The sequence below is a fragment of the Danio rerio genome, chromosome 11 (genome assembly GCF_049306965.1).
Source record: "Danio rerio strain Tuebingen ecotype United States chromosome 11, GRCz12tu, whole genome shotgun sequence".
Lineage (NCBI taxonomy): Eukaryota > Metazoa > Chordata > Actinopteri > Cypriniformes > Danionidae > Danio > Danio rerio.
Genome location: NC_133186.1, coordinates 2,985,001 through 3,012,500, shown reverse-complemented (window position 1 = coordinate 3,012,500; position 27,500 = coordinate 2,985,001). Strand labels below are relative to the sequence as shown.

The window sequence follows — 27,500 nt, the reverse complement described above, 5'->3', positions numbered from 1 at the left end:
CTAGTCTAGGTTCGTTTAGTCTATTCTAGTCTAGTCTAGTTTAGTTTAGTTTAGTTTAGTCTAGTATAGTGTAGTCTGGTCTGGTTTAGTCTAATGTAGTTTAGTTTAGTTTAGTTTAGTTTAGTTTAGTTTAGTTTAGTTTAGTTTAGTTTAGTTTAGTTTAGTTTGGTCTGGTCTGGTTTAGTCTAATCTAGTCTAGTTTAGTTTAGTTTAGTTTAGTTTAGTTTAGTTTAGTTTAGTTTAGTTTAGTTTGGTCAAGTCTGGTCTGGTTTAGTCTAGTCTAGTCTAGTCTAGTTTAGTACCATAAAGTAGCATGTTTGCTAGCATATTTGTAGTATGAAATACATGTGTATGGGCCATATTACAAGTAGACATTACAAAATATTAAGAAATTATACTAGAAGAAGTTGACATCACAAACAAGGACATCAAAGTGAAATAAATAGTTTTTAAATTAAGCTAAAAGGTTAAACTAACCTTGACATAATGGTCTTTGGATCCAGTGATCACCTGGTCTTTGCCTCCTGCAGAATAACCCACTGTAAGACACATCACTGAGCCGATGTGTCCTGTCAGCTTCCCGGTGGCCTGCATTCTGCACACAGGGACTCCAAAGTCAGAGGACTGCACCACGACATTCACAACTACATATTAACATTTAAAGACAAACTTTATGGTGGCTTGAGTTTGCTTATGATTCCAACATAAATTAGCATGTACCTTTTGTGAATTGGCATGTTTGCACAATTTTAACATGAAATAGCATCCTGTTAACGTGTTTCTGAAATGAATTATCATGTTTCTAGAGTAAATTTGCATGTCTGCACCATTTTTACATGAATTAACGTGTCGTTAGCATGTTTCCATTATGAATTAGCATGTTGCTAACAGGATTTTCACATGAATTAGCATGTTGTTATGTGTCTAGTATGATATAACATGTTTCTAGTGTGAAGTAGTATGTTAGCACAAATTTAAAATGAATGAACGTTACTAGCATGTTTTTAATACGAGTTAACAAGTTGAAGTACCATGTTGCTAGCTTAATTTTACAGGAATTAGCATGTTTTTATCATGTTTCAATTATAAATTAACATGTTGGTAACAGGTGTCTAATATTAATTATCATGTTGTTGTTACCAGCATGAATTAACATGTTTTTAGCATGATTTTACAATGAAATATCATGTTTCTAGTATGACTTTACACGTGGGTAGCATTATTTTAACACAAATTAGCATGTTGCTAACATGTTTCCAACATGATTGGTACGTCACTAGTATTATTATGCTACCAGAACTGATCACAGTCTATGAGGCAGTTGCTAAGGTGCTGAAAGTGGTTGCTAGTGTGTGGCCAGGAAGTTAAAAGACATCAGTGATTGGTTATTCATTAAACTGAGTTAAATAAGCCCAGTGTTAAGTCTCTATGACAGTCTGATGCAAAGTTATGAGGTCTCAGAAGCAGAAGAAGGATATCAGTACGATGGCTTTCTCATGCTAACATAATAAAACCCTGCATCTGTGTGTGGAGAACCAAATATGTGCATTCTGATGATCTCTGTACAGCCTACCGCCTGGTTTCTGGGTACATCAGTATATGGCCATCAATAAATGCTAATGCGTTTCTGCCTGTACTCTGCTTAGGAATGAATTACACACCTATTGAGATCCCAAGTGCGGACAGTGTTTCCTGCAGCCGCGTAGAGCACTGATCCTGAAGGATTGAGGGCGATTTGGTTGATTTGGTACTCGCCCTGGGCTGTCGTGATGGTGCGGGTGGTTGTTCCAGCACAGGCGTCTCCCGAGACCACCTGACCCGATGACCTGAAGATTTACATTTTCATGCTTAAGTTATAGATCTATTCAGATGACACAGCTAAATGCTAATAAAAACAACAGGCTCATTGGAAATACGTGCTTCAACCTACAAAAACATACATTTGACTGCAGTTTATAGGCAAAATGAACGCTAGGGGGCAGTAAAGGCGCCAACAACATTTGTTTCTTTTCACACTAATGATGTTTAAATGGACATTTAACTAACGAATGTATGAATTAGAATGTTTCTGGCATGAATGAACATGTTTATAAGATGGTTTTATTATGAATTAGCATGTTGCTAGCATTTTTCTAACATGAACTAGCATGTTAGCGTATTTCTAGTTTGATTTAGCATGTTTTTTCTACTATGAATTAACATGTTATCATGGTTTTAGTATAAAATATGTTTCCAGTATGAATTGACATGTTAGCTAATGCTAACATGTTTTTATCATAAATTGTCATGTTGCTAGCATGGCTTTAAAATGAATTACCATGTTTTTACATGTTTCTAGAATGATTTATCATTGTTAGAATGATTCGGACATAAGTATACATGTTTCTAGTATGAAACAGCATGTTTCTAGAATGACTGGTATGTCACAATCATATTAGAAATGATTAGCATGTGTTAGCACAGCTGATTTTTCATAGTTTATTTTTGTACAGTTCCTTGCCCAGCACTGAACAAATACCACAAAATAACCTAATGGGGTCTATCATATTTATTGAACAAGTTTATGACACATATCTATCTCTATAAGGACAACTTTTCTGGCGTGGTCGGTTTGCTCACTTTGTACGATGTTGTATTTTGATGCAGAAAATGTTAGCCTAAAGCCTGGTTTATACTCCTGTGTTAAGTGACTGACGTAACCTACGCCGCATGCAACGCGCATAGCTATGCATTTAAACTTCTGCGCGCTGTCTCAGTTGGTCTGCATTAACACTTCCGAAATGCTAGTTGGCAGTGAGGTGTTTATGTTCCTCTGTGTCGAGGTTCCCCGCTAGTGTTTTGTTTTATCTGAACGCTTTCTGAAAGTGGTTCAAACTCGCTTATTTTAAGGCAAGAACCGGCAGACGTGGAACAACTTTAACTATGAGGTAAACACAAAACAAAACTTTCCATTCAGAGCTCCTTCACGGGACTCCACAATTGTAAACAATCAATCCATCGGGCTCACGCCGCTCGCGCGGCTCTCGGTCCCGCCCAGACTCGTCAGCACTACCAAGTCAACCAACCACAGAGCTTGCGCCACGCGTCGTTGCGACGTGTAGTTACATTTTTTGAGAGGTGCATATAAGCGACGCCAATGGTGTAGGGCTATGCGTCGACGCGTAGGCTGCACCATAGCATATGTGTGCGCTTGACGCAGAAGTATAAATCAGTCTTTACATTTACTTCAAAAAACACTATTGGATGGGTTTATGGTTCCCTAGGTGATCTTACAAGACACACTTACTCGTGAACCTGTACAAAAGAAAAAAATCGACAAAGAATAAAAATTTTTTAGATCAACGAAAATATCGGCAGCGCCCTCTAGTCAATTTGTCATCTGAAACGTGCAACGAAACGTACCGGAAACGATCTGCAAAAAATGTAGGCTGATGCATGTATTTTCGATGAGCCTTTGATGCAAGAAAAGATACTCACGTGAACGTTCGAACACACTTGGCAGAATCCCGAATGTCCCAAACTTTGATAAATGAGGTTGAAACCGTGAAGACTAGGCTGGAGTTGCAGCAATATTTGACAGATACTACGTTGTTAGGATGCCCTCTCAGGGTCACAATTTCCTGCCCGGTGACCAGGTTCCACATCTTGCAAGTTCGATCTGAATATTGGGTATAAAAAATTGTGTTATAATGTCCACTGCAAATGCGTACACATTTCATTAATGGAGCCATACTGAGATCACAATAGAGGTGTCAAAATTAATTGTTTCTTCGGTGCACCGCGATGCAGACGCGGACAATAAGGTATCGGTTCAGTAATAATCATAACCGGTTATTATGTACTGACGTCATTTATCTCCTATGCACTCTGTCGCGAGGGAGGTGAGCGCGAGTATTAACAACACTCAGCCAACTCAGGGCCGGCCCGTGGCATAGGCACCAAAGGCAAATGCTAAGGGTGCTGTATATCCAGGGGGGCGCCAGAAATGAGCGCGGTTCAGTTGGTTTTGTTTTCGATTTTCCTGACACACATTCAGTGATAGACGGCAATAACTCAAAAACCTCTTACCCTAAAAAGATCTAAAGTGAGTTTCCTACAAAAAGACAAAGCTGGTTTTGTTTCACAGCTGTGAGCACTGCTCCGTTTAAGCCCTCGCAATATGTGTTTAGCCGGGAGAGTTCGCGCTGAGGAGCTCTCAGTAAGGGACCGTCGGAAAAGTGCTTCTTTTTTTCGTTTTTCTGCTCCGCTCAGCGCGAGCTCTCCCTGTTGCGAGGGCTTAAGTGTGTGCGTGTGTGCGTGCGTGTATGTGTGTGTTTGTTTCTTTCTTTGGTGGTGTCTATGTTTGTGTATGTGTTTGAATGAGAGACAGTGTGGTACTGTGTGTTTATACAGACAGCTTGTTATAGCCTCCCCCCAAAATATAACACTGTATTGGAAAGCATTGTCAATGCACCGTGATGCACCGAGATATCGAATTGAACCGAATCGAAGGCATGATAATCGTAACCGAACCGAACCGTGAGACCAGTATAGGTTCACACCTCTAGATCACAATATCTCTGAAAATAGATAAGGCGGAGCCTTAAAAATGTAGATACTAAAGACAAAGTTTGTTTAGAACTAGAATTCAAATGGATATTGATATATTTTAATACTTCTATAGTCATATATATGCAAACTTTGGGGAAAAACACTCAGAAAGTGCCTTTCCCCATTTTTGAAGTCTTCCCATTTAAATATAACACTTCAAAAATGGGTAAATACAACAAATTTTCCTACTAGACCTACTTATCTCTGTGTAAACACAAAATGATTATGCTGTCATTTTTCTAAAGCCATTTGTAACCCCCTGTACCTTGCCTACAAATCTCAGGTGAAAATTGCCATGTTGACCTGTCAAAAATGTGTTGTTCAGTAAATATACATCCAAGTTTTTGGCGCTCATTTATGCTTTCCATCACCTGAATAAACATGCTAACAATCTCAAATTTGAGTCAGGGACCATTGGTTCCAATGGCCCAATAATTAAAATGCACCAACACAGTTTGGTATGCAAAACATCGCAATCATAATTAGTTTCATGATGTAAATCTGGCAGCTTATTCACAAATACATACAGCATAGTGGGTGAGTAATATCACAAGATATTTGAGTTGAGCATTGTTTACACCAGTGGGCTGCTGAGCTGAAGAATGCTGAAACTTTGACCTTGAAGCGATGAGAAAATGCAATTCAAATTGGCTCATGTGTTTGTGCTTATGGGCGTTTATGTTTTCTTGTCACATGTTCAAAGTGGAATAACTGTGTGATGGTGCGCACTGTACCTTTAGAGCCGGTGAAAAGCAGTTCATCGGTGGCGTCCAGGCAGAGCACAGGTTTGGTGTGTCCTTCAGCCATGGCCACGCACTGCAGAGGGGCTGTCCTGCCCCCCTTCAGCCCACCTGTGGGAGTGATCACACCCCTGCACAAAGACATGCTGCATTTCAAAAACACTGTTGTGAAGACTGTGAGGTTGGTCTCAGAACGAGTAGGTGGAAAGGAGGATGTCGCAACAAAGCTTGTTTGTGTTCAAACGCAACGTGTGCCATCTGTTCCTCAGGGGCGGACACAAAAGTTTTTTTTTTTTTGTTGTTGTTGTTGTTGTTGCATCAGTGTTTGTGAATGTGAGAAAGACTTGCAGATTGAATGGATAGAGGAGAATTTAGGATAAGATGAAAACAGGGAAAAGGTATCCTGATATGAAATGCAGCTGCCAAAGTTCTTACCAGGTCTAGAAAATGTGATCATATCACCCCAATTTTATCCTCCTTACATTGGTTAAGTGTCAAATTGATTTTAAGATATTGCTTCATACCTATAAAGTTTTAAATAATCTATAAAGTTTTAAATAATCTAGCTCCAGTTCATCTAACCAACCTCCTGTCTCGCTACAATCCAACTCGTTTTTTAAGATCACAAAACTCAGGGCTTCTAGGATAGCAAAGTCAAGTAAAGGAGGTCGAGTCTTCTCATTTATGGCTCCCAAACTCTAGGAATAGCCTTCCTGATAATGTCCGAGGCTCAGAAACATCCTCGCAGCTCAAGACTAGATTAAAGACCTATCTTTTGAATAGTGCATAAACTCAATGCATCACATAGTGGTATGATGCATGAGTGTGCTTCACACATCTCGTTTATATACACTATGGACAGCAGTTACGCTAATTATTCTCTTTATTCTCTATTTCCACCTGGGGATACTCATCCCAAGGCCCCCAGAGACTATGTAGTGCCACTGATGCAATCCAAGACCTGTGAAGAGATGATCCCAAGGTTTCCACAATCCCGGACCAGGCTGTATCCTGAGCAGCTGCTGTGGTGGTTATGGAGGAGTAGAAATTATGATAGTGATTCCTGTGAGACTCCAGGGACAGACGAGTCTTCAATGACGTCCAGCGTTTTCCAGCCTCCAGCGCCTAGACTGCAGCTCTGCACAAGATGATTGGCCATTTGTGAAATAGTCATGCCCAACTAAGCCTGGTTTCTCCCGAGGTTTTTTTTTCCTTCACTATCGCCAATTGGTGAAGTTTTTTCCTCTATGCTGTCACCACTGGCTTGCATAGTTCAGGAATGTTCTAAAGAATCCTTGATATTCTAGAAATTCCATGATATTTCAGATATTCCATGCTCTAAAAATTCCATGATATTCCAAAAATGCCATGATATTCAAGACATTTCATGATGTTCCAGAAATTCTATATATCAGGAATTCCATGATATTCCAGAGTTTCTATAATATTCCAGAAATTCAATGAAATTTCAGAAATTCTATATCCCAGAAATTCCAAAGATTTCATGATATTCCAGGAATTGCATATTCTAAAGATTCCACAAAACTCCAGGAATTCCACAATAGTCTAAAGAATCCATGATATTGCTGGAATTCCATAAAAATGTAGAAATTCTATATTTCAGGAATTCCATGATGTTCTACAAATTCCACGATATTCAGAGAAATTCCATGATATACAAGACATTTCACGATATTCCAAGAATTACATAAAATTCCAGGAAATCTATAACATTTGAGAAATTCCATGATATTCCAGAAATTCCATGATATTCTAGAAATTCTATAATATTCAAAAATTCATTGAATCACAGACTTCTGCTGTCAATTTAAAACAGCATCTTTGGATATGATTTCTGCTGGAGATCCTGTTCTCCTAAAAAAATCTTACACATACATCAGGAACGGTATTACAGAAAATTTGGGCGGATTTAAAACCTTGACTTTTCCAAACCGTGGTATACCTTGAAAACGGTTATCATCCCACGCCTATTCTGAAGACAATCGGAGGTCTTTGGGGGTTTGGATTGACAAGAGCACAAATAACTAATAACATAACTTTCATTTTTGGGTAAACTTACCTTTTAAAGCATTGTGCTTAGCATTCTTACGCTATCATAATTACATGTATATTTAAGTTTATACAACAGTTCTGTCTGGTTCCTATATCTGATCAAATCATTATTAAACTGGTGAGTGATATTATAAGTCGATCTCTATCTATTGTATGTTGTTGTGCTGTATTTATACAATATAATTGTAGTGTATTGAGATGGGACTCGCATATCAGGAACGTTTGTCGTGTTGGCAGAAAGCAAGAAGAAATGCCCGCATGCGTTTAGCGTTTTTACTTATCGCAAACACAATAGCAATCTGGTAGTGATTGTGCTGCTTTTTTCAGGGTTAATTATTGTGATATCGCGATTGCAACAGATAAATACTATAAACTGTAATAGACTATAATATTGTAGGGAGATATCTCTGTAGACGGATGGCATTTCATGTCATGTTCAGCCTTATGATCTTAAAATGTGAGCAAAATCAGCTGTTTTGTCATCACTTTAGACATTACGCTAGAGAATCATTCCAATACTAGCTCTAAAGTGAGGTTAGTGAATTAGTAACGGCTTCTGCTGTTTTGACGTCAGCTGCAGATGTGAATGACTGGCAGAAGAAAGTAGTTCCCCTTTGGATGGGGAACTCCAATGCTATGTGGAAAACCTTCCACTTATGGGGTTTTCGTCAGAAACCAATCATCTGAAAGAGTATAAAATCGGGCCAATGAAATGCCAAATGAATTGGCAGAGTCAGCATGCACAGCTGGCGTCAATGACAATCAGTCAAGTATATAAGAAGCGGCTAGTGCAATGCTCGCCATCCTTTTGAGCTGAGGGGACTTCCATGCTCAACGGCAAAGGGACAATCGTTGTGGCGAAGGTACATAGCATTTCCGTTCCCCACCTCAGGGAACAAGGGTTACTTTAGTAACCGCAGCGTTCCACTTCGGATGGGGAACTCCAATGCTATGTGGAAAACCTTCCACTTATGGGTTTCTGATGAAAATCCCATAAGTGGAAGGTTTTCCACATAGCATTTCTGTTCCCCCCCTCAGGGAACAAGGGTTACTTTAGTAACCGCAGCGTTCCTCAAACAAAAGAGTTTTTAGGCCCTCCGTGCTTGATTTTCTTTTTATATCCATGATTATGCTGTTGAACTGTTGTATAAACACAATATCACAGTCATAGCAGTGCAATATTGCTCATACATGCCATACTTATGGTATGCTAAACAAGTGCAGTGAGCTATTAATTTAAGAGCTTGTTCAGCCAATTGAATTGCTTTGCTGAAATAATTGGATTTGATTCAACGGGCAAACTGAATTGTTCACGGCCAACGTTTAATAAGATGTAGGAATCGAACTCTGCACACTTCAATCCCTCAAATTCAAGCTGCTCACCCTGGAGTTCAATGTCAGCGTGCTGAGATTTCTTTTGATTTAAAGGACTCCAGCTGTGTTTTACAGCACTCCCGTGCAGGTCACCACTCAGGGCGCTCCACGGGTCGCCCAGAACACGGCCATCAGAGAGGCAGACAAACATCAGTGAAAACAAGTGAACACACTCCAGATTTCGAGCAGGTGCTAATTATGTCCTGCCGTAGTACACCACTGCCAAAGCAGCAGGTCGAGCCGATACATGATGTTTCTGTCACAGCGACGGCAAAGCCAAGCCGAATGCGCACTTGAAAGGGAGCCTGCTTGACTGATGCAAACTGCAGCCAAGTCCGCTGTGAGTTGTGGTTCAGAAGCCTTAAATCCGCATTTCAAAGCCGCTCGGTTGGTCACTGCTGACTATGCAGGGTGGCACAGAAAGTGGATCTATTTTAAGATCTTCAACGTCCATATGTTTAGCAGAAGCATGATCTGCTCCGGTGTGCTACGAGTGAAGATATACTACTTATTTCTAGACTCTAAAGGTTGTTACTAACACCAGTGTTGGGCACAGGCAAAAAGAAGGATATTATTAACTATGACTCATTTTGTGTGTCTGTAACAAGGCACACTGGGTGACGTGTGCATCAGAGATCCAAAAGGGACTTGGGTATAGGTCTAAAGGCCGAGAGACAACAAGTTGACAGCTGGAGGGGTTTCATTGTAAAGCAACACAGGCTCATTTTGAAAACGTAGTCCCGCAGACGTTTCTGGAAACGTGGTAAAAATCAGACGAGGGCTTTCTTTTTCTAGACGCCTTTTGTTAACCATTTGTTGGGTTTAGGGGAAGTAAGTGGGTGGGCGAGTCAATCGATAAAATTGGTTCGGTTTAGGGAAGGAGGAGGGTGGGTCAGTCATTCAGTCAGACAAACAGTCAGTCGACAGCGGCCTCTGGTAGGTTTACGCAAGAACAGCAGACGCGAACAGCACTCGCAAGAGAAAACTCCCGGGACGTATTTCGCAGTCTCCAGAAACGTCTACGGGACTACGTTTTCAGAATGAGCCTGGGTTGTTTTAAGGAGGAGGGGGTCACTTGGTGATTTCCAAAAATCGAATTCAATTTATTTAACAACAAGAATTACCATATTTAAATATTTTATTCATAACACACAGAAGAAGAAATAATACCTTTACGGCACTCAAATACATTAAGTGAAGTTTATTCATAAACTAATTTCGAGAGGATCGCGTGCTTATGATTTATCACGGCCAGTCTCGCATTTGCTAATCACTAATCTTCCAATCATATGAGCCCTAAGCCACTATAAATAGCCTCAGTTTTCAGTTCACTTTATCTTCGTTTGGAAGAAACCCCCCTCCTCCCCTATTCTCCTCCTTTACCTGTGATTGGGCGGCACAGCGGTCCAGTGGTTAGCACTGCGAGCCACACAGCAAGAATACTGCCGGCCCTAGTTCCATAGGACCGGTGGGTGTTTCTGTGAGGAGTTTGTATGTCCTCCTCGTGTCCGCATGGGTTTTCCCCGGGTTCTCCGGTTTCCTCCCACCATCCAAAGACATTCAACATACATAACAATCAAGCTTGTCTAATCCCTTACGTTCCCTTAGCTACAGCGGCAGGGGAGTTCTGAGATCCACCGAGCTCGGGCTCCCTTCTTGCTCTGCCAACGGGAGGAAGCCCCGGGCTCGAGGCTCTCTCCTGGGACAGCATGCCAAATGAGCTTTGTAAATCATCAGCTAAGTGTGAACTCTTGAAAAATAAATACAGGCAACAACTGAACATGGAGGATAGTCTCCGAGTGGTGTTCTTCAAAATTGACAGATGAATAGACTTGGGCCTATGGGTATGTGTGCGTTGTTATGTGCAAGGTTTATATATTTATAACCACCTCTGAGGATATTGGGGGTCTCGAGTCACTGGCATTGTAATTTTGGGGGTCAGGGGCTGAAAAGTTTGGGAACCCCCGCAGTATAGAATATAAAGTCCTGCTGCAGTGGAGACAGAATGAATATTGTGTCTGACTCCATCATGAGCTTGGAGGACTGCATCCATACATCTCTGCACTGACTCACATCACTGATTAATAAAGTCATCTGGAATGGCAAAGAAAGCGTTCCTGCAGGACTCCCAGAGTTCATCAAGAGTCTTTAGATTCATCTTCAATGCCTCCTCCTTCATCTTACTCCAGACACGCTCAATAATGTTCATTTCTGGTGACTGGGCTGGCCAATCCTGGAGCGCCTTGACCTTCTTTGCTTTCAGGAACTGATGTGGAGGCTGAAGTATGAGCAGGAGTGCTATCCTGCTGGAGAATTGTCCCTCTCCTGTGGTTTGTAATGTAATGGGCAGCACAAATGTCTTGATACCTCAGGCTGTTGATGTTGATCATCCACTCGGCAGATCTACCCCATACTGAATGTAACCCCAAACCATGACTTCTCCTTCCCCAAACTTAACTGATTTCTGTGTGAATCTTGGGTCTATGAGGGTTCCAGTAGGTTTTCTGCAGTATTTGTGATGATTGGGATGCAGTTCAACAGGTGATTCATCAGAAAAATCCACCTTCTGCCACTTTTCCAAATGATCAACTAGAAGTCAAGTTATTATGAAATCGATGACAAGACTTTTGTCAGGAAGTGTATGTCCTGAAGCTTCCCTGATATTGACCTACTCCATTGCTGAGGTGATATGCACAAGAATAGGAAGTAGATTTTACTTGTTCATGATGCTCGAACATTGTGCCGCAGCGCAGAATTAGCAAATGATCTACTAAAAACTCTCCCACTCCAGCAGGGATAAAAGACAAAACCCACCATGACTGCGGATGTAGAGCAACACGGGGCTTTTTAAACTTATTTATATCCACATAAATAGTTTAAAAGACTCTTTGCCGGAGACAAGCAGCACTTCTTGATTTTGACAGCCTGTATATCTGAGCGAGATGGTTCCAATTAGGAAGCACAGAGATTCCCAGCAGCTCCCAAAAGACATTTCAAATCTATTCCTCACCAGTGTGAACACCCGTCAGGTCCTTCAAGCCGTCAATCATTGAGACCGCAGCCGCACGATAGCGATGCAGCAACGGTTTGCTCTCAGCCGTGTTGGGACTCGTGTTATGATGTCACCATTTTGTGCTCTGTCTAACGGCTCACAGACTTGGCCCAACCATCACACGACACCTGTCATGGCTGCTCATATCACATTGGGGAGCAGACGATGTTTCGCCTTGGATGGCATCCACTAGTTGTTGTTTTTTTTCTGTTTTCCCCCAACAATAGCACAGGCAAGCTGGTGTGTAATTGAAAACCGCAATCTCCACATCCATCGTAACGGATCCAACTGCAAATGGATGTAATGTTTACTGACAGCTGGCAAGCTGCATTTCTGGTCAGATGTATGATGGACTGCTGCCACGGGCTAAATGAGGGTTTCTATCGCAAGAGAAATGTGCTAAACACACATGATGCTTTTGAAGGAGGAGAGGATTCATCTATAAACTGCTGGAGAACTTTAGAAAACTAAAATAAAACTCGAAGTCTCAAGGACTTGAGGGAGCAAGGCAAGTTAAATGACTTCAGGGCTGATCTCTCATCTCCTGTCTTATTTCGGGCTTATTTCCCCATGTTTGTGCAGAGCGGAGGATGCACCGTGTCAGTCATAACAGTGGGGGTGTTTTCAGCTCAGTACTGACCCCTAGTGGAAATTGAAGCTATTTTTAAGTAAACAAGTGGAAGCTATCTGTCAGAAGAAAAACAATATCAAACAAAAACTAGGCATTACTTTTCAGAAATCACCTTCCTTTTCTTGTCAGTTTTTGATGCCGAGAAAGCTTCCAGTCGTGGCTGCCAATTAGCACACACACATTGGCAACCTGGCAGGCCTAAACAAGCTTTCCCTCCCCCCAAAAAATAATGAGGCTCTTCCCCTTTTAGGCTGACAGCGTTCCCGAACCAGCCCGGTCTCGGAAAGCTCTTTCCTGCCGGCCGAGCGAGACGGAAATGAAGCTGGAGTTTGGGATGAAGGGAAATTGGTCTCCTGTGGGCTGAGATCAGCCTCTGTCCGGCTCAGCGCCTGTGAAGTCCTAATGATGGCGGAGCCGTCAAAGCCTCAGTGCAGGCGCAGTCGCACAGAGGTGACAAGAGGATGGCTGATTAAAGAGGAAACTGGGACATCCCAGCTCTCAGAGGACAGATGAAACGCAGGAGGCTGCTGTCGACACATTCCTGCTCTCTAAAGTGGGAGGAATTCTAGGGAGGTCCGGCAAACATGAACTGATGGTGATCGGGTTCCAAGTTAACATTGTGTAAGGCATTCAAAACAGAACTAGCTATCTGTGTGAACTGCAATTCAAAAAATGTTTGCTACGTCCGAATTTGCATGCTTCCATACTATATAGTGTGCTTAAAATAGTATGCGAACCGAGTAGCAGGTCTGAATTCATAGTATTCGAAAAACAGTATGTGAGAAGTACCTGGATGGCCTACTACTACTAGGGTGCATCCGATGGACGCTATGCTATCCCATAATGCTACACGAGAGAATTCATGAATGGAGTGAAGCGACTGATGCAGGTAGGTCACATGAGAATGACTAATAGCAGATGTTGTACATCCAAGTTTCTTTCATACTACTCACATTTATACAATATAGAACCAGGGCTTCATTTGTGGAACACGCCGGATCCGGAACCTCTGAAACCTGATCCGGCACCTCATTTTTCCTCACCCGCCCTCCTCCCCCATCTACTGTTCACTTTCACTTTGTTTCTGCGACTCCTCAACCCTCTTCACTTTCGAGCACGACAACCAACCCCCGCCCCGCCTCTTAACTTACATCCACGACATCCCTCCGCTATCCAACGGCCCGCTATCTCCCTCACCCTCACTCTTCACTTCAGTGCACAACACCTCTACATCCTCGGGTAGTATGCTGGATCCGTTACTCCGATCTGTTCCGGGACCTCGCGATTCACAATTTAAGCACTGTATAATACACACTCTTCTAATGGTCGTGAAGTAAAATCCAATTTAAATGTAGTACCTACTTGAGTAGTAGGCGATTCCGGATGCAGCCATTGACTTACAAACCTAATTTCTTCACCTTCATATGCAACTGGATTTTATTTTTTAGTCTCACTAAAATGTGAGTGGTGTTTGCCCATGTAAAACTCTGTTCAAAGAGGTTAGAATGGTTTATGTGAGTTTGAAGGGTTGATGTTTGGTCACTCAAGTGCCCCTGGGTATTTGCAAGTCAAAATAAGACCAGAATCAGGTTCCTCCTTCCTTCAATGACTTTCATGCATTCCTTGTTTCCCACCAGGCAAAGCAACTCAAGGTTTGGAAGCTGGTAATGATGCAGTTTCTCTAATAATCACAACATTTTCTCCACAACATGCTTTTTTTTTTTTGCTCATCCGAGCAGATAAGTGAGAAATTAGGAAAGAACGATTAAAGGAAATAAATAAATAAAGCTAGCATCTTATTCCACACTGAGTGTCAATCAAACCCACTCAATACAGGTGTAATGCCATGCTGTGCTATGAACTGCTGTCATAAATGAAAACTCACTCCACACACACACACACACAGTGCCAGGAACTCAACATGCAATCTCTGCAACAGTAAAAACGCATGAACACGTAAACACTCAATTTCACACACGTGTGAAAAACTAAAACAGTACAACAAACAGCAACAGCGAAAATAAAACACAAATAAACCATCATGCTGCACATAACCAATGAGGAGTGAGCTCGTGTTTTTTGGACCCTTCAATTGGGTGGAAAGCGAACAGTGCTTTGAGAAAAAACATGAAGTGTAAAGTGGGAAGGGGAGGTTGGAGGTATCCTGTTGCCTCTTCTCCAAATCTTCGAGAAGACAATCATGAGGAGGTCAGGATACAGGAGGTCTGTGTTTCTCATGGATAAACAAAGGGGGGAGTTATGAATGAACCTTATCTGAACATTCCCATAGTGGGATTTAGAGCAGACTGCTGTGGCTCAGAGAATAAAAGCTTCCCTACTGACTCATTCAGCTTTACCCGATCAAAGAGGGTGTTTATTTATAGCAAAACACTAAAAATATGTGTAAACGCTCCAGTTACTCGGGCCCTAGATAACAAAAATCTTGCTTTAAAGGAACAGTTCACTTTTTTTTGGAAATAGTAGTCCATTTAGAACTCTTCTAGAGATTAGTTTAACCATTTTTGAATCCATTCAGACGATCTCCGGATCACTTTTAGCTTAATAATAAAAATGAATAATTTCTTACATTTATATAGCGCTTTTCTGGGCACTCAAAGCGCCTTACACATTTGGGGGGGAATCTCCTCATCCACCACCAGTGTGCAGCATCCACCTGGATGATTCGACGGCAGCCAGCCAGACAGCACACCACACACCAGCTGATTGGTGGAGAGGAGACAGAGTGATGAAGCAAATTATGATATAGGGATGGTTAGGAGGCCATGATGGACAGAAGCCAGGTGGCAGATTCGGCCAGGATGCCGGGGTTAGACCCCTACTCTTTTCGAAGGACATCCTGGGATTTTAATGACAACAGAGAGTCGGGACCTTGGTTTAACGTATCATCTGAAAGACGTCGCTTACTGAGCAGTATAGAGTCCCCGTCACTATACTGGGGCATTAGGACCCACACAGACTGCAGGTTGGGCGCCCCCTGCTGGCCTCACTAACACCACTTCCGGCAGCAACCTAGCTTTCCCATGTGGTCTCCCATCCAGGTACTGACCCTGCTTAGCTTCAGTGGGCGACCATGTGAGAGTTGCAGAGAGCTAGCTGTCGGCTTGGCTTAGCATAAATCATTCAATCAGGTTAGACCAAAATTTCTTTGATAATTTTCCTATTTAAAGCTTGACACTTCTGTAGTTACACCCTGTACTAAGTCTGACGAAAAATCAATCGCTCTTATTTTCTAGATCGATAAGGATAGAAACTATACTTTCAGTTTGACAGAATTATCAAGGAGATTTGCTGCCATACCATGACTTCAGCAGCGCCTGAAATGGTACCTCAGCTAGGTAAAAGAGCTAACTCTTATAGCATTTTTTCATTTCTGTTGATCTTAGTACATGACGTAACTACAGAAGAGTCAAGCTTTGAATCAGAAAATTATCAAAACTCCTTTTTGACATTTTTGGAAAAGATGCTAATGGTCTAATCTGATTCAATGGTTTATGCTAAGCTAAGCTAAAAGTGCTACCACCAGACCTACCACCAGATTGACACAGTGACTTGGAAACGAACCTGTTTCCAAAAAAAGTGGAGTGGACTGTTCCTTTAACACTCATCATAGTGCGAAGTTTCTCATCACCATCTTGTTTGTTTCAACCAGAAAGAAGTTTATCAACCCTGACTCACTCAGTGAACAAGTTAAGCCAGCTGTCTGTGATTCTCCCCTTAAACAGATTTGTCTCCCAAAGGAAATTTAGGAGCGAGTTCTTCCAAGCACTCCATGTTTCATCATAGAGCCATTAGCTTCTAATGGGATAACAAGAACAACTCGAAAGAAACAAGAAAAATGCAATTTTGCTGTCAGGATAATGAGGTACGGAGAAATCACAGCGTCGCTATATTGGATTTAAAAAAAGATTATTTGAGCAACATACAAAATTAAACCTGTGGAGTTTGCCTGAACCTTTTCTTAAGAGTTTTTACAGCAGAGACCAGAAGAAATGCAGCCGAAAATGAATTAAAATCACTTGGGGGTTCAAAAGATGTCAAACTTTCTAGACATGTTAACAAGTTCAGTTGACATCTTGCTAGCCAATATTTCAGGCAATTTTAATTTGAGAGCTTCATTTACATAGTTGTTAAAGAAACAAGAGACGGGGTTTCTCTCAGCGGGTGGTTGTTAACCCAGAATTAATGTCCCGCTAACTAAAACTTCTTCGGAAGTGCCTGGAATACTGCTCAGTTGGCGAGGCAGACTCTCATGGCCTTGGCATTGACCAATAAGGTTCGTTGGTAACACTTTATAATAACTACACACTATAAATCATCTACTAAGCATAAGGATCTAGTGAATTAATTTTCTGTTAAGCATTAACTCTATATTAATAGACGTTAGTAGGAAGTTTATAACTGCAACTACAAGTGCTATATTCTTATAAGTAGGGCCAGACGGAATCTGCGGACAATTTCTGCGGAGAATTTTGCTAAAAATGTGCAGCATTATTTTGGGAGCATCATAACTGAAACCTTAATATGTGAAAAATATATATATATATCTTTTAACTCTTAATAATGTTTAAAATGCAAATCCAATTAAATTTACTTTATTTGTTAACAAAAAAGTCTCTCATATAATATATCTACTAAAAGACAGAAAATGTTACTGTACAAACTGCATTGTACATAAATCAGATGAACATTTTCATATTCGTTAATAATATCACTCTAATTAATTTAAAAACTGAATAAACACATTTACACACATTATTCAAGTAAATAAACAGAATTAATTATGGCTTAGAAATCTGCAGAATTCTGCACGCGCAGATTCCGTGTGGGCCTACTTATAAGCACATGTATAATGTGCTTAATGATTGTATTTTCATACTCTGTGACTGGTGGATTTTTCATTACTAAAAAAAGTATTGCATTATTTACAAACCATTTGTATTTAAGAGTAGTTGGTGATTTTTAAGATCATTCAGAATGAGCTAGTAAATGATTGATAAATTATTGAAATCAACGTTTATATATCTGATTATTCAGGCATATATTACTGAACAGGGCCAGACGGAATCTGCGGATGTTGTTTACTATTTCTGCAAAGAATTTTGGTAAAAATCTGCAGATTTCTGCAGAATTATTTTGGGAGCATCATAACTAAAACCTTAATATATGAAACAAATAAATAATTAAATCTTTTTAGCTTTCTTAATGTTTAAAATGCAAATCCAATTAGATTAATTTTGTTTGGTAAACAAAGCAAGTCTCTCATATATCTACTAAAAGACAGAAAGTGTTACAGTACAAACTGCATTGTATATAAATCAGATGGACATTTTCATATTAGTCAATAATATTACTCTAATTAATTTAAAAACTGAATAAATATAGATTTACACACCTTTACACAAGTGAATAAACAGAATTAGTGATGGGCTAAAAATCTTCAGGAAAATCTATGGAATTCTGCGCGCACAGATTCCGTGTGGGCCTAGTAATGATTACTATGTATGTTAATAAATGCTTTATTACCTCAACTTCATGCAGTTTTGTGACCTTATCTAGTTCATTCATGCTTTATAAATCCCATATAATGACTATTAAAGACTTGGTATCAAATGAACAATAATCTTTACAATCTTATCTAAAAAGTAAAATTACTGTAAAGTTTGAACATTGCTGAATAACAGGAGTGTCAAAATACGACAAAATTGGATAAAACAACAACAATAGAATAATTTAACAATATAATAAGATGAAATATTTAAACTGTACAGTAATTATATTTTAGAAAAGGTTGCAAAGATTTATTTTTCATTTGAAGTGCAGTTTTATTTGTGGATCTTCAAACAGAAAAGAAATTAATAAAAGAAAAGAAATTAATAATGTCCTTTATGTTACCCTTTAATTGTCATTTATACTGGATTTATTAAGCACAAATGCTCCTCACTTTAGATCAGGTCACAAAACTGGATGAAGTTGAGTTAATGAAGCATTTATTAACATGCATATTGACTGTTATTATATGCCTGATTAATAAGAATTATAACTGTTAATTTGAATAGTTTATTAAGAATTTCCTAACTCATTCTGATTGATCTTATAAAAAACAACCAAGTATTCTTAAATAACTGGCTTGTAAATAATGCAAAACTTAATTTGTAATGAAAAATAAATCATTAACCAAGTATGAAAGTACAATCATTATAAATGTGCTTATAAGTCAAGAATAGAGCTTGTGTAGCTGCAGTTATAAACTGCTTACTAACTTCTGATAATGTAGAGTTAATGCTTAACAGATAATGAATTCACTAATTGCTAATGCTTAGTAAATGGTTCATAGTGTGTAGTTATTATTGTAAAGTGTGACCGGTTCCTTTAGAGTCACATCTAGTTATTTATAAAGAAAAAAATCAGGGAAGTTTTGGAAAAAACGTTATTAGGTTTGGCCAAAGCCACTTTCAGTTGGCTAGTATGATGCCACCCTTTGATCCCAAAAGGGTTTTGAACAGAACCTTACCAAAAGCTCCGCTGGAAACAATCAATCCAAAGGATTCTGTGTCAAAAGCTGACATTTCAGCAAGCACATTTGGATCACAAAAAAAGTATTTTGAAATCTTTTTTTTCTTTCCTCCTCCGAACACTCAAGATCATTAAAGCCATTCAGACTAGTCCATCCATAAGGTTCATTCAATGGGCTGTATGCACACAGACTTTATGACTGTAATTTTCAATCGGCGAGCCCAATCACTTCCGGTGAACTGTCACACCATTACAATTACGCCACATTCAAGATCTGATTTCTTTAAAAATCAGTGATCTTCACTGCCTGATTGATATACAATATAAAGTGGGTGTCAGTCCGGGCAAGATGCACTACATTGAATTCCATTTTTCAGCGTCATGTCTTTAAAATATGAAAATGTATTACACCACAGTAACTTTAAGGAAGTTTTTCTGCTAGCCTGTTGCAAACGATGGTGCTTCCATTTAAACGCATCTCGATTAATGCCTAAACAACTAAAGGAATGCTTTCCATAATCCCGGACCAGGTCGTATCCTGAGCAGCTGCTCCGGGGACAGACGGATCTGACGCAGTGGTGTAGCGGATGGGCCTGCAGGGCACGCACCACGGGGGGGCCCCGCGTGATTAGGGGATTTACAACAATTGTAAATCCGACAACCGCAATAATCAAACTCTTGGGAACAACTGTGGTCGGAACCAAAGTTCACAGGTCTGTGTTCTCTGAACACCTCTCAAGCGGTGGACTACTTCATTCTGATTGCTTGCTGCCGAACCACGTTATAGCTCGTACCATAAAGTTGACTTGATTTCAACTATCCTCGACGCCCACACCGGACAAGACGCGCCGCGCTGTTCCTCGCCGCCGGTTCTCATTGAAAATGAATGACTTCTGGCTACTTTGACGCTCTCGCCGCTTTCAGTTTGTGATCACTCCTCAGTTTGTGAAGGCTTCCCCGCGTTGTCGCTCCACCCCTTCCCCGCTCCTCAATTTGTGATCGCTTTCCCGTGCGGTTCCTCCCTCATTCATCAGGGGGCCCCGTCAGTGATCCCTGCAGGGGGGCCTCCGCATTTTGCGCTACGCCACTGGTCTGACGTCCATTGTTCTTAAACCTCCGCCGCCTAGACTGCAGCTCCGACAAGACGTTTGGCCATAGGAGAAATGGTCGTACCAGACTGCGCCTGGTTTCTCTTCTATCCTTCACTTTGGTCAATTGGTGAAGTTTGTTACTCGCCGCTTTCACCACTGGCTTGCTTGGTTCGGGACTTGTAGAGCTGTGCATGGATGGATTCGCTCTTCAGTGTTTGAACTCTCCGCAGTGAATATTAAACCACACTGAACTGAGCTAAACTGAACTGAACTTAAACTGAAAACTGGACTGACACTGTTTCAAATCAGTATAACCGACTATGTGAAGCTGCTTTGACACAATCTACATTGTAAAAGCGCTATACAAATAAAGCTGAGTTGAATTAGATTGAATGAGTCTGTGTAACTGATTGTATTTTAATAACATTACAACATCGACGCTGTAAAAGGAACCATAAATAGTCACATAAATCTTTCACCGGAAGTTTACCGTTGGCAGAAAAACACTAGCTGTGCATATAGCCCATTCTCACAGAGTTCACAGCACAGGACGCAAATGGAAAGGGATCATGCATGATGCTCACGCCGTGACTACACCCGCTGGAGGGGGTGTGGCCGGGCGGGACAACCAGGCAACAGAATGACAGACAGAGAGATCTCTACCTGAGCACCTCCGAGAGAGAGGAGTCGCTGTCATCCGACCTATGGGGCAGAACGGCAGTAGGGTTAGGGGGGAAAGTGGGAGGAGTCAGTAGAAGACAGAGAGGGAGAGAGGGGGAGGGGCTTCCCAGGGAGCAGGCAGGGCTGGATTAAAAAAGGGAGGAGTTAGCAGGAGGGTTATGCAGAGTTCATTGGGGTGGGGTTACTGGTACACATTGACAGGAAGAGCCCACTCCAAACCTTAGATCCGATCCACCTGCACAAGCCTAACAATGACGTTTTCCCGCTCATAATGGATGCTCAAAGGTCTTAAATTAAAATAGTTCGTTTTAAGGATATCAATAAGCTAGTGTGCTCCAAAATTAGCGTTTAGTTTGTCACTTTTGCCTTAATCGATTTTTTTTTCACGTCGCAATCACGTCATCAAATGCTCTCTAGTGTCTGACATGCCCCGCCCACTTCTTCTCATTTGCTGTTCATTTGATGCTCAACCACTCTCACTGGCAGAGCTGTGAGCAAAACAAAAAGCTATTGGCTGTTTTTATAAAAAAGGGGAGGAGCTACTCTATGCCCCGCCCTATTCAATGTTTCAGTTAAAATTATATAAAACATCGAATCAAAACTGCACATTTCACAGTACCTTTATTGCCTCAATTTACACTCGGCTGTTTGATCTGAGCAATTTTTATTAGGACTATCAAAGAAACAAACCACGACTAATAAAAGAGAGGCCAGTGTTTAAGTGAAACACATTGTCAATACTTGCTTCATTCATGCAGCATCTCCTATTGAAACTGTAACAACACTATAGCGCTCTGGGCTAAATGGCTCCCGCTATTCAGAGACAATATGAAGCACATGAGCGTCAAAGGCTGCATGCAGTACTATAATAAGCGCTATTATGTGAATTCACAGGGAATAAAATATGAATGACATTTAAACATAAATGGTCTTCTTTTATCAGTAGTAACAGTTTAAAACACTCAGTGGGATACACACACACACACGTTTGTCTTTGTGAATTGTGGGGACATTACATAGGTTTCCATTGTATTTATACGGTCTCATTCTGTGTGATTTATAAGAAATTAAGAAATGAGGACATCAGCAATGTTCTCAAATTTGACTACCTTCTTGTAATACCTGTGTCATGCCCATGTTATTATACAGAATTGTGTCCTGATATGTCACAAAAACACGTACACACACACACACACACATACACATACAAACTATAACCCCGCAGATTTCCGTTAATTTATTTAAACTCTAGCCAACAGCAATTTAAACTGATGGAATCTTTGATATCAGAAGGAGAGACGTTCAATAGTCTTGGGTCAGTACTTTTTTTTTTGGTAATGATAGTTAAAGGGCGCTATAAATTGATCAAAAATCTTAATATTACATCTTAAAGGTATACCAAAATTAGCCTTTTTTAAAATTGGACTAATCATGTTAATCCTATTTTCCCAGAGATGGGTTGCGGCTGAAAGGGCATCCGCTGCGTAAAATGTGCTGGATAAGTTGGCGGTTCATTCCGCTGTGGCGACCCCAAATTAATAAAAAGACTACGCCGAAAAGAAAATGAATGAATGAATGTTAATCCTAGAAATGCTTTATGCTCGGTAGACAGGAAAATGTCCCTTTATTAGGCTAATAACTATACACTCACCGGCCACTTTATTAGGTACACCTTACTAGTACCAGTTTGGACCCCCTTTTGCCTTCAGAACTGCCTTAATCCTTCGTGGCGTAGATTCAATAAGCTACTAATCATACTAATCACTACCATCATAAAGGGATGGACATGGTCAGCAAAAATACTCAGGTAGGCTGTGGTGTTGACATGATGCTCAATTGGTACTAATGGACCCAAAGAAAATCTCCCCCACACCATTACACCACCACCATCAGCCTGAACCATTGAAACAAGGCAGGATGGATCCATGCTTTTATGTTGTTGACGCCAAATTCTGACCCGACCATCTGAATGTGGCAGCAGAAATGGAGACTCATCAGAGCAGGCAACATTTCTCCAATCTTCTATTGTCCAGTTTTGGTGAGTCTGTGTGAATTGTAGCCTCAGTTTCCTGTTCTTAGCTGACAGGAGCGGCACCCGGTGTGGTCTTCTGCTGCTGTAGCCCATCCGCCTCAAGGTTGGACGTGTTGTGTGTTCAGAGATGCTCTTCTGCAGAGCTCGGCTGTATCGAATGCTTATTTGAGTTACTGTTGCCTTTCTATCAGCTGGAACCAGTCTGGCCATTCTCCTCTGACCTCTGGCATCAACAAGACATTTGCGCCCACAGAACTGCCACTCACTGGATATTTCCTCTATTTCAGACCATTCTCTGTAAACCCTAGAGATGGTTGTGCGTGAAAATCCCAGTAGATCAGCAGTTTCTGAAAAGTCTGGCACCAACAACCATGCCACGTTCAAAGTCACATAAATCCCTTTTCTTCCCCATTCTGATGCTCAGTTTGAACTGCAGCTGATCGTCTTGATCATGTCTACATGCCTAAATGCATTGAGTTGCTGCCATGTGATTGGCTGATTTAGAAATTGCGTTGAGCAGTTGAACAGGTGTCCCTAATAAAATGGCTGATGAGTGTATATGGTAGCGTCACTGACATTGATTTCAATATAAATGGCTTGCAATAACCAACAGTAACACTCATAAAATGTCAAAAAATATGATGACATTTTTATTTTGACAAATATACAGCTCAATCAATCCTTTTTGAATTCATAAATGAATATAAATACTTTTATAAATATGAGGGACACATTTCGGTGCTCCGGTTTCCCCCACAGTTTAAAGACATGCGGTACAGGTGAATTGAGTAGGCTAAATTATTCATAGAGTATGAATGTGATTGAGTGTGTGTGGATGTTTCCCAGAGATGGGTTGCGGCAGGAAGAGCATCCGCTGCATAAAAACTTGCTGGATAAGTTGGCGGCTCATTCCTCTGTGGCCACCCCGAATTAATAAAGGGACTAAGCCAACAAGAAAATGAATGAATGACACTTCTGCTTGATTTTTGCTCATTTAATCTTAATTATTTTTAAAATTACTGACAAATATTAATGACTGCTTTGCTTAAATTTGCAGTGTTGAAACAGAAACGTTTCAATCATTTCATATCAAACCTTATATTACTAAACTTAATGTGATGTTCTGCTGCAAAAAAAAAAAAAAAAAAAATCACCTTAATTTTATCAGAGCGAGCTGATCTACAAACGCAGAAATGAATTACGGGCCACAAGAGATTTCTCATTCAGAACAGGAAGAAATTCATGTGACGAGTTCACAGCCTCGGTGATGAGGGTCAACCGCATTAAACAGCTTTCAATTGCGTATCGACGTGCGACGCTGTTCAATGAAGTCTGAGTCTCAGAGTCAAAAGCAAAAACAAAACCAACCGCCAGCAGATCCTCAAATCGCATCTGATTGGCTGAAACTTTAATGAAGTGTCGAGCGTTAACCACTACTTTAAAACAAGCATTCAGAAGTCGACAAACTTGCGCACACACTTAACTCGAGAAGTGCATTAATGAGCGTGTGACCAATTGACGGGACATTTTGATTCGCTGATTTAAATGTTGATGAAGGTCTATTAATACTGGCCTGCATGACTGTCTCCATTTTGTTATTCTGTGTTAAACCACGCAAAGTAAAGGCTGTCAGGACTCCAATTTAATCAAATGCGAGCCGCCCATTAGAGACCAATCAGTAATCAAGTGGAGAAGAAGAGTCTCGTGAGCTCAAATAATTAAGATCACACAACTGACGGATCATATACTGAGACTAACAGGTGAGACTGTTAATGTTAAACATGTCAACAGAGAAGGGATATAATTAAGTTTTGAACAAAAGATATGGAGGAAGTTCATTAGTGCTTGATGAACACTGTCAAAATTAATTAAATTCATTTCCATATGATGACAAGCGGCTTCAGAAATGCTGAAGAAAGGCGTATATATATATAAACAATACCTGACTAAAGTCTTGTCGCCGATACAAGTTTTAGGAACAACAAATAATAACTTGCCTTCTAGTCGATCATTTGGTTTAGAAGTGGCTCATATGAAAGGCAGAGGCTTCTAGATTATAGTTATTTTACCAAAGTAAAATATGATCAAGCCTTGATTTTGAATTATTTAATTAGGACAGTAGGGTCTGACTTTGCAATGACTCAAATTATTTATCTGAAATGGCAAAGAAAGCGTTCCTGCAGGACTCCCAGAGTTCATCAAGATTCTTTGGATTCATCTTCAATGCCTCCTCCTTCATCTTACCCCAGACATGCTCAATAATGGCTCTTGAAGGTAATGGGAGATGAGGTTTTAATTGGTTTATTCTCAAAAACACACCTATAACTCATTAAGAAAATAAACTCAACCCTTTTAGACCATGTGCCATGGCGCAAAGCTGATTTTCCCGTCCTTAAATTAGCACAAATGCGTTCTGACATGCCCTGAAAGCGTTTGCGCCCAGCGTTTTGTGCTCTGCGCATAAACCGTCAAAATAGAGCCCAAAATGTTTATGACATATAACATATACATATATATGTGTTTATTCCGCTGAAATACAGACTAAGCTGAAGGAAAATAAATGAATGAATGAGTTAAAGTCCTGGATAATGGTTTGTTGATAGCAGTATTAGACCATAACTAATAGTGTGAGTTTCATGTCATGCTGATTTCATAAAGCACCTACATTTTGTGATTTATTTTAATAAAAGACTATTTTTCCACACATCTATTTTATCAATGAGGATTTGTTTAAAGTATAAAAATCTTCCTTCTCATAGGATATGCGACATCTCACACACCTATAATTAAGTGAAGCTTGCTTAAGCAAACAGCATTAATTATGGTGATTTTAAACGAAACACAAAATTACTGAGCTGAAGGTGCTCGAATAACTACTTAAAAAACAAAAAAACGTTGTAAACAAACAGGAATGCCACAGCCAGAAATTCAGCCTTGAAGAAACATCTGCGGTCTGTTTCGATATGTTTCCTACCACATTCACACACACATACACACATACACACACACACACACATACACGAGAACAGCGCAATATTTAAGGGGTTGGAGAAATAATGAGATAAATCCCTGACAGGCGCATCAAATGACCAATTTAGATCTCTAAGGCAATATCAGACACTGCTGATTCAATTATGGAGGGAAAGTGCAAACAAAACCCATCTTCAGAGGGTGGAATAATTGGTTATCCTAGCCTAATGTGCCCACTTGTGGTGTTATAATGAGAATTCGCAGGAGCCGGAGAACTGACGCTAGCTTGCTGCTGTCGGCTTTGAGTTATGCAAACCATTCAGCTGCAATTAGAGATCGATACCGCCTGCAGCACACGCAGGGTTAAAGCTGAACCGCCATTCACTTACACACGGAGGAGACAAGAACACTAGTTAGGTGGAGAAAATAAGGTTCAACAGTTGAAAAGAGAAAATGCGGGCTTTGGGAAAAACCTCATCCCTGGATACAGTAGCTATGCTTCAACGCAAATATGCGCAAAACTGGAATATTGCATAAGACTTTAGCGAAAAAAGCAGAACTTTAATCCAATAAGCCTAAGAGAACAAAACCGTTGCAACCCAGGCTTATTATTGGTATGTACCCCTGTATACATTTCTGGAGAGCATGAAATACATTCCAGGAGATACGTTTTTTTGCAGTTCTTTATGTTTTCCATGAATCCACCAGAGGCCGCTGTGTACGCTTTTTTAGATCTCAAAAATGTCTCACGAGTGCCATTTGCGCCTGCTGTTCTCGTATAAATCCACTAGAGGCTGCTGTCGACTGACTGATCGACTGATCGAATGATATCTTCACCCACCTCCTTCCCTAAACCCAACCCACAGTGTTTTTAAAAGCATTCCAGAAAAGCCCTTGCGACTGCCTAATTTTAACCATGTTTTCAGATCTTACCACATTTTCACCCTGTTATTTACTTGTTTATTTTATATTTTGCCTTTTGTTTTTGTTTTACCTGCTTTCTGGAACCGTTCTTCGGCAAATTGGAACCCTGTCGTTGCGGTCAACTCCGCTCTGCATCTCAAGTTCGCCGACATACACGACGAGCAAACTAGTTACAGCAGAAAAGCTATGCATACGGAGATAAGCGGTCAGCGGGGAAAGCAGGAATAGAAACAGAAGCTGCCAGCGGCGTCATACAACCCCGTAGCATTAGTTTTCAAAATTAAATGCAGCCAGACGTACCTTTGGCTAAATGATTTGCGCTCTCCAGGAATGTATACTGGGGTACATTTTCACAACGAGCCTGTGTTGAAATCATCACTTCATGATAAACCGGGTTTATTACGGTAGAAGAAGCCAATGTGGGCCTTTTTTCATTCATTCATTCATTTATTTTATTTTCGGCTTAGTCCCCTTATTAATCTGGGGTCACCACAGCGGAATGAACTGCCAACTTAATTACTTGCGAATCACATGATCTGTTAAAATAACAATAGTCACAAGACTTTTTATTGATTCGCATGCTGGTATTTGTTCTGTAAATGTGTTTCCATCTAATTTATGCACTTTTTTTTTTTTAATCGGCCCTGCTCAGCAGTGTGCATTTATATACATTTATTAAAAATGTATACGCACATAATGCTGCTTTACACTGCAAGTATTGATGGTTAATTTTGGTTTTGTGACCGTATTGATTTTTTAAAATTTTATTTTGATGACCTGCTTATATATTCTTTTAAAAGTAAAGATG

The 27,500-nt window shown here is 40.4% G+C and overlaps 1 protein-coding gene across 9 annotated transcripts in view; it reads right to left on the bottom strand.

Annotated features, from left to right (window-relative positions):
* The window catches only part of kif21b (kinesin family member 21B), a 124,089-nt gene that overhangs the window by 14,753 nt on the left and 81,836 nt on the right, over nucleotides 1-27,500 (bottom strand). For 7 of the 9 annotated variants that reach the window (XR_012386926.1, XR_012386930.1, XR_012386927.1 and 4 more), the window contains exons 27-30: nucleotides 5,325-5,461; nucleotides 3,478-3,658; nucleotides 1,662-1,826; nucleotides 478-595 (exon numbers count right to left, since the gene is read on the bottom strand). Coding sequence is in view for 4 of the 9 variants with exons in the window: in XM_073916247.1 (XP_073772348.1) it covers nucleotides 478-595; nucleotides 1,662-1,826; nucleotides 3,478-3,658; nucleotides 5,325-5,461 (601 nt within the window). In the remaining 5 variants the exon portion in view is untranslated. Of the gene's footprint in view, nucleotides 1-477; nucleotides 596-1,661; nucleotides 1,827-3,477; nucleotides 3,659-5,324; nucleotides 5,462-20,748; nucleotides 20,788-27,500 lie in introns of all 9 variants that reach the window. The other 2 variants (XM_073916246.1, XM_073916248.1) reach the window with 1 other exon arrangement.